Source organism: Diabrotica undecimpunctata, chromosome 7, assembly GCF_040954645.1.
Source record: "Diabrotica undecimpunctata isolate CICGRU chromosome 7, icDiaUnde3, whole genome shotgun sequence".
Taxonomy (NCBI): Eukaryota; Metazoa; Arthropoda; class Insecta; order Coleoptera; family Chrysomelidae; genus Diabrotica; species Diabrotica undecimpunctata.
This window is the reverse complement of record NC_092809.1, coordinates 80591604-80605788: the sequence shown is the minus strand read 5'-3', so window position 1 is coordinate 80605788 and position 14185 is coordinate 80591604. Positions and strand designations below refer to the sequence as shown.

At 35.8% G+C, this 14185-nt stretch overlaps 1 protein-coding gene across 1 annotated transcript in view; it reads right to left on the bottom strand.

Annotated features, from left to right (window-relative positions):
- Positions 1–14185, bottom strand: part of Vinc (vinculin) — a 453217-nt gene that overhangs the window by 82262 nt on the left and 356770 nt on the right. Inside the window, exon 17 of the mRNA XM_072537619.1 lies at positions 2739–2863. Within this exon, the coding sequence (XP_072393720.1) occupies positions 2739–2863 (125 nt within the window). The remainder of the gene's footprint in view (positions 1–2738; positions 2864–14185) is intronic.

The following is a 14185-nucleotide window of genomic DNA, read 5'->3' as shown; positions in this document are numbered from 1 at the left end:
ATTGTTTATTATGGATTTTAATTAATCACAAACTGTTAATAGTAGATTACCATACAATACCATACAATGATAGATCTAAATTTTTGTGTAGAGTATTTAAAAGAATATTAGCCTACGATTTTTTGTCTAGTTATAAAAATTTATGTATTTTTATTTGTGTATTTAACCTGGTCATTGACATTAACATAATAAGATATCAATAGCCACTACAGCAAATATTATAAATCTCAGAGGACGACATAAACTAATAAGAGGAACATGTATTACAATTATGCAAAAAGGAAAAACTATGTTCATGGTTAGGCTTTGTTGTCATTGTCATTGTCAAACACACAATTAATCTCAGTTATAACTATAAAACTGTTTTTAAATTATTGTGAAATAGTCCAGTCGTCAGAGATTTGACCTCTAAAAATCATACGAACAAGCTGATTTTGCTAAGAATGTCAATTTTGGACTTCAAAAAAGATGCGAAAAGTTTGTCACTCCTACCCCGGGTGTTCTAATAAAACCATCCCTCTTAGAGGAAGAGAAACGAAAAATATACTCTTACCAAGAACTCGTATGCCGAAGATAATTTTGAACAAAATGTTTATAAGTGCTTTTGCGTAAAATGAACCGTTCTCTATTTTCTAGGAAACAAAGCTCAGGCGATCGGCGATTTTAATATCAGTTTATCAACTCGACGGTAAAAATTCGATATCTTTTGATCAGGGTGATCTTTTGATCAGTTTCTATAAATCTGTTAAATAAATAAATGTTATGCGATTGTTGCCACTTTTTACGATTCTCATAAAATCAATAAAATTTATAACGATATTGATCGCTTACTATAGAATTTCCATTGTTAAAGCCAATCTTTCCTAAATCTATCTATCTCTATCTATCTATACAGCCATTGCTGTCCAATTTGGACATAGGCCTCCTCTTCCTTCTTCCACGTCTCTCTATTGTAGCAGTTTGTATCCTTCGGGCCTGCGTGTTTCTCAAGTATCTGACCATCTCATTTGTGGCATTCCTCTTTTTTGTTTGTAACTATATGGTCTCCAGTGTTTAATCATCTTATTCCATCTGTCGTCTTTCTGTCTTATGGTATTTCCATCGAACTTCCACTTAAGTTTTGCTATCTGCGTTAATACATCGGTCACTTTTGTTTTGTTGCGGATCAAGTAGTTCTTTTCTTGTCTGATAGCCTGATGTTCAGCATTTGCCTTTCCATGGCTCTTTGGGTCTTTGCTATTTTTTCCATGTTTTGTTTTGTAAACGTCCAAGTTTGAGAACCGTAGGTGAGAACAGGAAGTATACATTGTTGAAGACTCTTGTTTTTAAATATTGGGGGTATTTTCTATTTTTTAGTATATAGGAAAGCTTTCCGAAGGATACCCAAGCCAATTGTATCCTCTCTTTTTTCTCCGGTCTGATTTTCTTTATTTAATTTAACTAGTTGTCCCAAATATACATATTCGTTTACTTGTTCTATAGTTGTTTGTGCAATTGTAATTATTAATTCTTCTGGTTGGTTGGTCATATTTAATTCATCCATCATATTTTGTAATTCTTCCCTTTTATCTGTTATTAATACAATGTCGTCTGCATATCTCAAGTGGTTCAAGTATTGGCCATTTATGTTAATACCCAGTTTTTCCCATTGTAATTTCCTCATAACGTCTTCAAAGCTCGATGGAATAGTTTGGGTGATATAGTGTCACCCTGTCTGACTCCTCGCCGTATCTTAATGGCTCCGTTTGTTCAACTATTTTGATGGATGTTTGTTGCTTGATCATATATATTGGAAATTAAGTCCGTATATCTATAGTCTATTCTCCCATTTTGTAAAGACTTCTTTACTGCCCAATGTTCCACCTTATCGAATGCTTTTTCAAAGTCTACAAATACCATATATATTGGGATTTGATATTCGTTGGCCTTTTCAATTAATAATTTTATCGTAAGCAGATGGTCGCTTGTACTGAATCCTTTCTAAAACCGGCTTGCTCTCTTTACTGGTAATTATCTAACTTAGTTGTTAATCTGTTTGTTAGTAGTTTAGTTAACAGTTTGCAAATTACATTCAGTAGCGTTATGGGCCTATAGTTTTTCAGATCTTTTCTATCGTCTTTCTTAAATAGTAATTGTGTTATTGCCTCGTTCCATGTGGTGGGTATTTGTTTTGTGTTCAATATTTTATTCATTAGTACATAAAGGATTCCACTGTAGTTTTCCTCTCATTTTTAAGCATTTCCACAGTTATTCCATCTTTCTCAGAAGATTTATTATTCTTCATTTCTTTGAATACCTTTTTTTAGTTCATTTTTACTGATTTCTAGTTGTAGGTCAGAGTAAACGTTCTTTATTTTCAGTTGTAACTGATTACGGATTTCTTGGGTTGGTTTTTATTCTGTTTTATAAAGATTTGTATAATATTCGTGCGTTATCTGTAAAATTTCTTTATATTGTTGGTTTCCACTCCTTCTTTGTTCTTTATGCTATTAATTTGTATGTTTCCAAGGTTCTGCTTTAAGCACTTCATGTTTCTATTTTTTTCAATTGTTTTCTTTCTGTACTCTCCGTTTACACTCCTTGAAATTTTTTCTAATAGTTTTGTTTATTTATTTGTATTCCATTTTATTTCTGTCCTATAACATAAAATTTCGATTTTGAGTTTGGGTAACAACTATAAGGCTTTGAAATGTGCCTAAAAAACGCTAAAATTAAACTATCACGTAAATGTATCTTACCATAATAGGTTGGCTTGGAAGAGGTGCCGTTTTAAATACTTCGTCTTCATCATCTGTTTCTGATGGTGGTGGTGGCCTGATGGGAGCTCCATCGAATGGAAGCGGAGGACGTGGAGGTGCTTGCTCTAAATATTGAAAACATTTTTTATACCTGAATAACATGCATTTTTAAATATTAATACAATACAGAATAGATAAACAAGACGCCAATATATGAAAATTATATTTTTTATTACTATTTTATACTTAATACTTTTTAATACCAAACTGTACTATTTTAAATTTTTATATACACTCATGGACAAAAATATCGAATATTTTGAAATTTTAATAAATTCTAGTCAATCAAGTCGGTTATTGTGAAGAAAAGTTTATTTTAACAATGTTGTGAGTGAGTAACAATGAACAATTTTAAGTTTTTATGCGGAGAAAATTCCGAAAAAAATAATGCTTAATGTTAGGTAAATAAGGTTATTTTACTCTAAACTTAAATGGTTATTTAAATTCCTTAAAGAAGTCTTTTTAACGGAAACAAATGCAATGATCAGTAACGAGTATTCCCCCTCTAGCTTTTATTACTACTTGCATCATTCTCGGCACGATTGCAAGTCAATTTTGGGCATTACGGGGAATAGCATTCCATTCATCCTGTACAGCAAGCCGAAGCTGCTCTATCGTATTTGGAACGGGACTTATTTGTCGAATGTGGCGGTTTAGCTGCTCTTTCATGTGCTCTATTGGATTTAAATCCGAGCTAAATGGTGGCCAATCCATATAATTACAATATAATTACTCACTATGGCAGCGGCATTTGATCGAGCATTATCGTGTAGTAACATAAATCTGTCTTAGGCAATGTAACCAACATATGGCAAAACATGATGTATGAACGTAACATCCAATTACTTTCACAAGTGCGGTGCGTCCCCTCCCCAATTAATACCTCCCCAAAGCATTATGCCATTACCTCCAAACTAACGGTCTGAGTTAGTTGGATAACGGCGAATCGTTCTCCAACTCTTCGGTAGACGTCGTTTCGACCCATCTGGCTTCCATAATAGGATTCTGGTCTCATCAGTGAAAACAACATCGTTCTTTTCATCCAGTTATCGATATTCCACTAAATATGTGTTCTTGCAAATTCTAAACGACGAGCTTTAAGATTTTGTAGAAGACATGGAACTTTACACATTAACTTGTCTAACATTTAGTAGCTCATTTCTAAGGGGCATCGCTGTCAATGAGCGAGTTCGTGTAGAATTAAGAACCAAAAAACGGTTATCAATTGCGGTTTTGCACCTTGGGCATCCTTGACAAGGCCTTCATAGAATATTTCCTGTCTCGTCGAAGTATTCGAAACTGACTGTAGATTGACTTCTCCTGAGATGTCGTGCGATATCTTTTTGTGTATATCCTTCCTCGTACAAAATTACAATCTGTGCTGCTTGGGCTTCATCGCAGTGTCGAATTGGTTGCATACTTGCTTTAAACTTAGTTAAATCAAAACAATATATAATTAAACTTAATAAATTAAACTAAACATACCGAATTACTACGGTTTTTCCTTTACGTGAAGAAGGACTTTATGATAAAATGCACGAATGACACTATATGCTGATTAAATGTCAAAATATTTCAAACTAATTGAGCATATCAGCTCAGCCTACTATATGAGTAACATCAGTAATGTAAAATCATTTTGAAATAATACTGACTACAAAAAAAATTGGAAAATTTCAAAATATTAGATAGTTTTGTCCATGAGTATAAGTGTGTCTATCACATGTACAGCTAACCGTCAGTCATTTAAAATCACAACAATATGTACTTTTATATAGTCACTTTATAAAAATTGTTAATTAACTGGACAATTTACCTATTGAATAGATTTAATAATGTAAAACGTTAACAAATTACAATTATGCGTTTTAAGACTTTTTGTATTCAGTACATTCAAAGTCCATTACATAAGACTTCACTATCATCTGAAATAAATATGCACTGGAAAAGCGAATAGGAATTGTGTAAGTTTATTGAAAAATGGTGAATATAATAGTAACATTCTGATTCTCAACGTCATTAATCTATTAAATTTTCTGTAAAAAAATAAGTGGAGTAAGAAATAGTCGATTTTTCCTTTTTTATGTAAATATTCAAATATCAAAAATGACAAACAAAAACCAAAAATTCTATTTTCCTGGGCAAGTACGAAAACATTTTTCATTGTTTAAAACAATTTGTTAAAATATCCCAAGACACCCTTTTTATTAATTTAAATATATTCAAAAGCATATACATACATTATAATTAAACTTAATTTTAAAATAAATTCTAATTATTTTTTTTTAATTTATCTTTAAATTAATAAACTTCTTAATTTTAAAAAGTAATGTTTATTTTAAACTATCTTTTATAATTATTATTATCACATATTGGTAAGAATTATAAATATGTAAAACAAATATTTTATTATTATGAGGGTTGTCTTTTTTATTTTGCAGATATACATAAAGACAAAAAACATATAGTCTTAAAGTACTTTATTGCTTTCAGAATATGTTCCGCCAAGATCCATACACTTTTTGCATACGTGCAAACCAATTAGTAAATGTATCGATGGCTTCTTTTGGCGACTGAATCGCTGTCTAAGCATTGAATTCTTGATCTTCGGGAACGTGAAGACGTGGTTGGGACTTAGATTGGGCTATAGATAGATGGTTTGACAATTCAGTTTTAAAGCTCCAAAAACTCTTCTATCTTTTGGGCAGTGTGAGCACTTGTATTGTCAAGATGTAGGATGATTCGCCATTGTGTGTTGCTTCGTCGTAGTTTAGCAATAACTTCTGGTAAACAAACAGTTATATACCAATCAGAAGTAACCGTTCTCGATCTTCTAAAGTAATTGTTGCCACATGACTACATTTTGACACAAAAGTTGCGACCATTTCCTTGACACACTTCGAGAACGGATCAGTTTTGTTGGTTTTTTCTCATCGTGAAACCCCCAAACAGCAGATTGTCGTTTATTTTTCAGTTCGTAGCACAGGAACCATTTCAGTAAAAAATAGCTGTCTTGGATGGGATAACCCTCTCCAAAAATTGTAAAAAAATATTTCTCGAAAATGTTCTGGGCTAAGATCCATTTTTGGAATTGACTGGCTAATTTAAAAAATTCACTGTATCTACACGACTACCGCAATGAAACTCACGATTTATGTCAACAAAAGATTGAGGTTACATTTGTGTCGGAAGGTTTTTATTGGTGGGCGCCTCCAAACGCCTCTATACAAAATTTAAAAAAAAATCTCGTATTACACATAAAATCTTATTTTTGGTATTTCTATTGCTCTTTCATCTAGACATATTTATTTAGCTGATCTTCCTTTCCTTATTATTCTACGTCCTCATTTTCATCCACTCTTGCATTTCATGCTTAACATATAAAAAAAATTATATCAATGTTTATACAGACAAACTTTAAATGATGAATGTTTTGACCGTTCAAACAAATTTAAGTAAGTAAAAAACCGACATTAATAGCTTTTAAACAAAATTCCGCTGCTCTAAATTAACCCGATATAATCAGCTATTATATATTAATAAATATTGTTCCACGTGCAGATTGAAAATTTTCGAGTTTTTCGGACAGATAGTATAATTATGCAAAAACTTTTTCTTTGCGCTATTGAACCCCAATTGACTATAAACAAATATCCAAACTAGAAGTAAAATATTATACCACGTCTGTGGTACTTACAGTGGTTACATAAATGTTGACGGCAATCAGTTGTCGAATAATTTAATTTCTCATGAGAAAACATCTAAAATATCAATATCCCAAATACGACCAAATCCTACCGTACTTTGAATATTGAATATTTTCCCTTCTGCAAGTCATAGTCTAATGAAAATATGGTTTATACGTAGTGTTAGACATAATATATTTTAATATATTATGAAAAACAGTTTTACAATTTCTTGAAATAATTTTTAAATTTAAAATATATTTGTTAGAACAGTAAATTTTTGAAACGAGTTACTTTTATTTTTATATTAAATTATTGCGTGATTATAATTAAGCAGTAAATATGGGAGTCGCATATATAAAAATACATTAAAAATTCAGATTGACATTAAAAACAAAATTATTATAACACCACTTACAATACCATTCGTCGCTGGAATGGTACGACTTTCTTAAATTCGTCAACTACATTATCTTTATCTATATTTACAGCGAGTTCTTATTCAGCAGAAGGCACCATTAGATGTTCCAAACGGTCTTGCAGCATTATCGATCGCAGTTTCGATTTTATTATGCTCAGCTTATTATGCTCAGCTTCAGAAAAATTATCTGATAAGTACAACTTGTTACAGGAAGTGTGACAAATTTTACCATTAAAAACTTGTTTACGGTATGCTGAGATATCCAATCGAGCCAGTCGAGAGCTTTCGAAAGTGGAAAATTTTTCCTTTTTCTTGTTTTTTAAGCCTACTTCCGCTTGTAACTCTAAATTAAAATCAAAATGTTCTAAGGTTCAAATTTATCGTTTAATAACTGAATCATTCGATCTAAAAACTAATAAAATACAAAGAGTTTCACGTCATTTTTTATCGTTGTAAATGCATTTCTAGCATTATTATCTAATCTAGTAGAAACTTGACTAGATTGGTCTTCAATTGGGATTAGATGCTGCGATTAGAACAACTGCCATCTTGTAAAAAATTAAACAACCAGATCTTAAATTTTGAAGACCTATTATATATGAAAATATTTTTAACTTCTGACATCTGATTTTAAAACATAAATCATAAATAAATCCTCCACAAAAACATTTAAAATTATAAATATTCGGGATGGCCCGTATAGTAAGTTAATTTCAATAACCAGAGGATAAAATCTATTAAAGAATTAATTATGAAAAAAATAAAAATAAAAACGATATTAAAAAGCTGAAACAAAAACAAAGTATAATTACTTTTGATTAATTTGTTTTTAATGTAAATAAATATTATTCATCATAAAAAGTTTTTCTTTTAGTTTAATATGTCGTTTAATATTAATACTCAAAATGTTCACAGATTAGTTGTTTCTAGAAGGGAACGATGTGTGGGTTCCACGGCAACAGCTGTGGCCACGCCGATATATTGGAGTAAAGTACCAGTGGCGCACCCAGGGGGGGGTTTGGGGGTTTAAACCCCCCCCCCCAGGACCCTATTCCGACACTGTTACTAACACATTTTAAGGACTCAAAATGGAGGTAACATCATAAAAAAAATTCGGTGACCAACCAAAACCCCCCCCCCCCCAGAGCAAATTCTAGGTGCGCTACTGTAAAGTACAGCAGTAAAACTGATATCAAACTTTTCGTCACCGCGCTTTATGTGCCTAACCAAAAGTAAGTTTATCCGTGTTAATGAAGATTCTAGATTTTTCGCGTTCCATTTATGCCTTGATGTAACAATTGCCTATTGTCTCTTTTAGGGGAAAAGTTGTCAAAAATGAACCTCAGTAAAACCTTTAACGGTAATAAATAAAAACTTACAAAATATTAAATGTACATATGTCGAAGTTCTTTTCAATATTTTTAAGTGTCTGATTCAACTAACTACACTTGTAAATATGTCGGTATGTGCCAAACGCGACCAGCAAATAGGTATATTGTAAATAAAAATAACATAAATAATATAATTATATTACCATCCTCGAGAATATATTCAGGAATAAAACTTGATCTTCCTGTATGCATGTAAAAAAGAGAATATATGGCCTCGTAATATATGCTTCTATAGCAGAGTTATAAATTAAATAAAGAAAAAAATACAACTTAAAAAAAAATTAAAAAATTAGGAAGCTTCTACTTAAATTGATACAAAAATACCATTTACATTTTTTACAATATTCACATGAATTTATAATTATCAGTATTATGTTTTAAGTGAATACAGAAGACCCGGATGTTTTTTTTCGCTATTCTTTATCCACTACAATCAGTTTAACTTGGATGCCGTAATTCATCTATATTAAGAACGTTTTGTGCATTTTCTATTCAAAATTATATCTCCCTGTCCACAGTCCATTATTAAAAAAAAGTAATGTCTGGCGCAAATTAATTCGACCAAATATTTAGTCAGTGTTTACACTGTGTGGAGTTACTCTTATAATTTAAAACGGCAATAACTCCCTTTGGCGTAGTAGGCAATGCCTACGAATGTTTGGCAGTAATCTGGTTGAAAGTTATTCCAAATTTCCGGAACTTTTCCCTTTAAATAAGGAATTGTGCGAAATGCTAATTTCGCACATTTGGCAGTTGAATTTCATTAATGGAGGGCAATAATTCTTGTAAAATACTTTTGTACTTCCTAGCACTGACATCACAAATGTGGGGAAATTAACTTTTCTCTTGAGGAAATCTTTGTGATACTCTTCCCTTGGCATTCGAATATCTCTACTTCGTGTATCATCAACACAAACCTCAAACTTAGATTCATCACTCCAAATAACTGAATCCCATTGACATTGGTGCTCCAGTGTCGGTGCTCTTTTGTTCATAAATATCTTTTGTTTTTTGTTTCTTTGTAAGAAGTGTTTTTTCTTTTGACTAAAGTGTAATCATAAGTTTAAATATTTAAGATGAGATAAGTGTTGCATGTAAAAACTTATCTTGTAAAATCTATATACCATTATATATATATATATACATATATATATATATATATATATATAGAATTCTATATATATATATATATATATATATATATATATATATATATATATATATATATATATAGAATTCTATATATATATATATATATATATATATATATATATATATAGAATGGAAAACAATAATGCGAGTGAATAATAAAAGTAAAAAGTAATTGCATGTCTCGCAAAGCAGAAAACCAAATATGGTATATCGATGGATACCATATTTGGATTTCTGTTTTGCGAGACATGCCATTACTTTTTACTTTTATTATTCACTCGCATTATCCTTTTCCATTTGTTTTAAACGTTTCAACGTTTGGCATTCCTTTCCCCAGGTAGCTGTAGCTTCCTCCGTGGTTGGTGTTAGTTGTTGCCCTGGAAACCATCAGGGTCTGGTTGCATTGCTCCTGTAGTGATCCTTTCCCAAGTTAATATGCTCCTTTTCTAACTTGGCTGCACCGTACTGAAGACGACCAATAGTCAGAAATACGTATATACCGTTGCCTTCCATCGATATACCATATATATATATATATATATATATATATATATATATATATATATATATATATATATATATATATATATATATATATATAGCCCTAGGCCTAGTGAATGGGAAGTATAGAAAGGTGTGAAACGACCACGCTAGAACAGTTCCTGTCACCACATAGCCCTCTGTTGTATCTGGGAATCTTTCCCAGGTATTCGAGAGACTAGGAATGGAAGAACTGTTTCAGCGACCAAGAAGCAGCCTACCCAAGCTAAGGTGTGAGGTAATCGTGCCGATGGCTGTATGACCACAGGGTTTTATGTGGTCGTGAACGATCCCCCTGGGGAACCAGGCAAACCCCACTGTATAAAGCCTTCCCCTGGTAATGCGGGGCTCTGTCAGGGGCGACCAAGCTTTCCCTAGCTACTCGTGGGAACAACATGAATACGAAAAACAAAAAACCAAAACCAAATTCCGAGGTTGGACCAAAACGTTCACCTCAGTCTGAAGCCGGAGCTAAGGATGAACAGCAATGTTCACCTCAAGCTTCGGCCCAAGCGGAGGATGGACAAGGACCACCTCGGGAAAACCGGCCAAAACGGCACAGAATTAGCGGCGCCGAGGCAAAAAGAAGGAAGAAGGCCAGAGAGGCGATGGGAAAAGCACCCACGGGAGCAGCTCATCCCTCTCCAGCCCCTCCCAAAACAAAGGTGAAGATGCCCACATCGGAGGCTGACAACGGTTCCACCTCCAAAAGAGGACAGGAACCAACAGCCCCCGGTGTGAAGCGCCTTCGCCCAAGTACCTCCACGGAGGGCACGCCGAGGAAGCATAAGAAGTCACGCGGTGGTGGAAACACCGCTGCGCCTTCCCAAAGCTTCGCCGAAGCTACCTTAAGACATCTTAAGGTTGCTATTATAGATAAGGTAAACCCGTATGGAAAGGTCACCGCCGACCGGGCAAACCTTATTAAACACAGCCTAATCGAGGAATTGGACAGAACAATCTTGTCACCCTCGAGCAGCCAGGTAAAAGCACCCACGTTCAAGCCGTGGACTTACTCGGGTGAGATCATCAGAGTAGTCTGTGATGACGATGAGGCGCTTGCATGGCTGGAAAAGGCTACATCTGACCTCAAACCGTGGGAGGAAGCATCACTGGCTGTTGTCAGTCAGGATAAGCTCCCAAAACTTACCAAAGCCTCTCTATGGATCCCAGAGGATGCTATTAGCACCTCTGATGGCCCAGAAAGAGTGCTGCGGAGGTTAGCGGCGCAAAAAAAGATCCTAAAGGACACCTGTTTGTCTTCGGAATCGGAGATGATGACATGGCTGTCCTTAGGAAAAGGGCAATGAGGCTGAGCTGCACGTTCACCTCATTGTATCTAAAAACAAGCACAAGCAAAGTGCAGGATACCTCCTCGGAACCAGGAACCTCAGACACGCGGCAACCGACTGCGGTTGCTGAGACTGAGACAACCCTGGTCCCACAGCAGGGAGAAGATCATCAGATGATGGTCGACGAACTCTGCGCAGGAAGTTCCGAAATAACTGAGGCTGTCCCCTCCTCAACCGAGGAGGAAATGGACACCTAAAAAGAGCCGAAACGATACCTAAGCCATGGGCAAGGACGTCGAAAAAAATAAGGTTACTATTATTCAATGCAACCTCCAACACAAAAAGGTGGCAACGGCAACACTATGTCGCCGCCTGGATGTAACGGAGGATGTAATAGCACTAATCCAAGAACCTTGGATAAATAAGACCAAAATAACTGGTCTTAGCAGCCTAAACGGTCAAATTTTCAGCTTACCAAGCAATCAACAACCGAGAACAGCAATATATGTTCCCAGAAAAATCAAAGCCTCCCCCATGGCGCAGTTTTGCACCTCAGACGTAACTGCGGTTAAAGTGAAGTGCCCATGGGGAAAGGGCAAAAATAGAGAGTTGATACTGGCATCAGTCTACCTACCCTCAGATGCAGACACCCTACCACCAACAAGGGAAATGGAAGATCTGGTAGACCATTGTCTCAGTCAGAAGGTAGAACTTATTATCGGCTGCGATTCGAACTCTCACCATTTAGGCTGGGGCAGCAGAGATAACAATGCTCGAGGTAAGTCTCTTTATAACTATATTACTATAAAAGATTTGTATATCTTAAATAAGGGCACCGAACCTACCTTTATTAATGTTCGTAGCCAAACAGTCATCGATATCACGCTGGCAACAGCTGAAATATCGAATAAAATTCAGAACTGGCAGGTATCGGAGGATATTTCTATGTCTGACCACCGCTGGCTAACCTATAATATTAGTCTGGAAAAAAGCCTTATCAAATCGCGCGACCCTAAGAGGACGGATGTAGAACTCTACAACCGACTCTTAGAAGATGCTCTGCGGAATGAAAAGGCTTCAACTCCAGGAACTAATACAGAATTGGAAAGGTATGCGGTATCTATCCAAAACAAAATAAGCTATGCTTATAAAAAATCCTGTCCAATAAGGATGGTCCAGGAAAGTCGCAAAACCAACTCTTGGTGGTGCACTGAATAGGAACACCTTAGGAAGACAGCAAGAACAGCTTTTAATAGAGCAAAACGCACCAAACTCAAAGAGGATTGGGATTCTTATCAATCAAATCTCAGAGAGTTTAAAAAAGTCTGCAGACAAAGAGCTGCTTGGAGAACCTTCTGTGAGGAAATCGAAGATTTCCCGCAGGCTTCCAGGTTACAAAAAGCGCTCTCAAAGGACCCACATCGGCATGTCGGCATACTAAAGAAGGAAGATGGGAATAAAACTTCCATCCTTCGCGAAAGTGCTGAGGTCCTGATGAAAACACACTTTCCCGGTTCTAGTGTCTCAACAGCACCAAACCGGATGGAAGAAGCAATCATACCCTCAACAAACGACTGGCATCTCGCCAGAACAATGATTAATGAGGAAAAGGTAAAATGGGCCATATTGTGCTTCACCCCTTTCAAATCACCAGGGCCTGACGGCATATATCCCTACTACGGTGGGGACTGGATATCCTTCTGCCGCACCTCGTGGAAATATTCAGAGCCTCTTTGGTTCTGAGATATATTCCTAAGAAGTGGAGAGAGGTACGTGTGGTCTTCATACCAAAACCAGGTAGGATGGACTACACCCTACCAAAGGCTTTCCGACCAATTAGCCTAACATCCTTTCTGTTGAAAACGATGGAAAGGCTATGCGAGAGGTACATAAGGGATGAAGTTCTGGTCCATAACCCACTTCACCCAAATCAACATGCATATACTTCGGGAAGATCTACCGATTCTGCACTGCATCATGTAGTGGGAAGAATTGGAAGATCGCTGGATAATAAAGAATCCACCCTAGGTATATTCATAGACATTGAGGGAGCGTTTGATAAAACCACATTCCCAACTATCACCCAACAGCTCAACGTCAGGAATGTTCCCCTGGCCATAAGCGAATGGATATTCAGTATGCTCTCTAATAGAGCAATAAGCATAAATGTAGAAGACGTTTCTGTTAGAGGCATGGTTACGAGGGGCTGTCCACAGGGAGGGGTGCTATCACCACTACTCTGGAACATAGTTCTAGATACCCTGGTTGACCAACTCAGCAGCAACGGTTTCTACACAATAGCCTATGCAGACGATATTGCTGTCCTGCAAAGCGGTAAGTTTGAGAACACACTATGTGAGAGATCACAAGTTGCTCTCCGACTAATAGAAACATGGTGCAAGGAACACTCACTATCTATAAATCCAAAGAAAACAGAGATGGTCCTCTTTACCAGGAAAAGAAGAATCACGGACTTAATACCCCCAAGGATTCTAAACTACAGTCTAAATTTTTCTGACGAGGTGAAGTACCTTGGTATTACCCTTGACAAGAAGTTAACATGGAACTCACACTTAGATGGTAGAGCTAAAAGAGCATATATTGCCTATGAGCAGTGTCGACGAACGGTCGGACGCACCTGGTGCCTCACGCCCAGGGTGATCGCCTGGGTCTACACCGCTGTCAATAGACCAATGCTAACTTACGGAGCTATTGCTTGGGTACCAAAAGTGCTACAGGCAACAGCGATTAACAAACTAAACCATATTCAGCGGATGGCTTGCATAAATATAACAGGTGCCGTGAAAACAACACCAACTGCTGCAATGGAGTTGATCATTGGTATCACGCCTCTAGATATATATGTCAAAGAGGTGGCGCTAGTGACAATGATGCGACTGCGCTC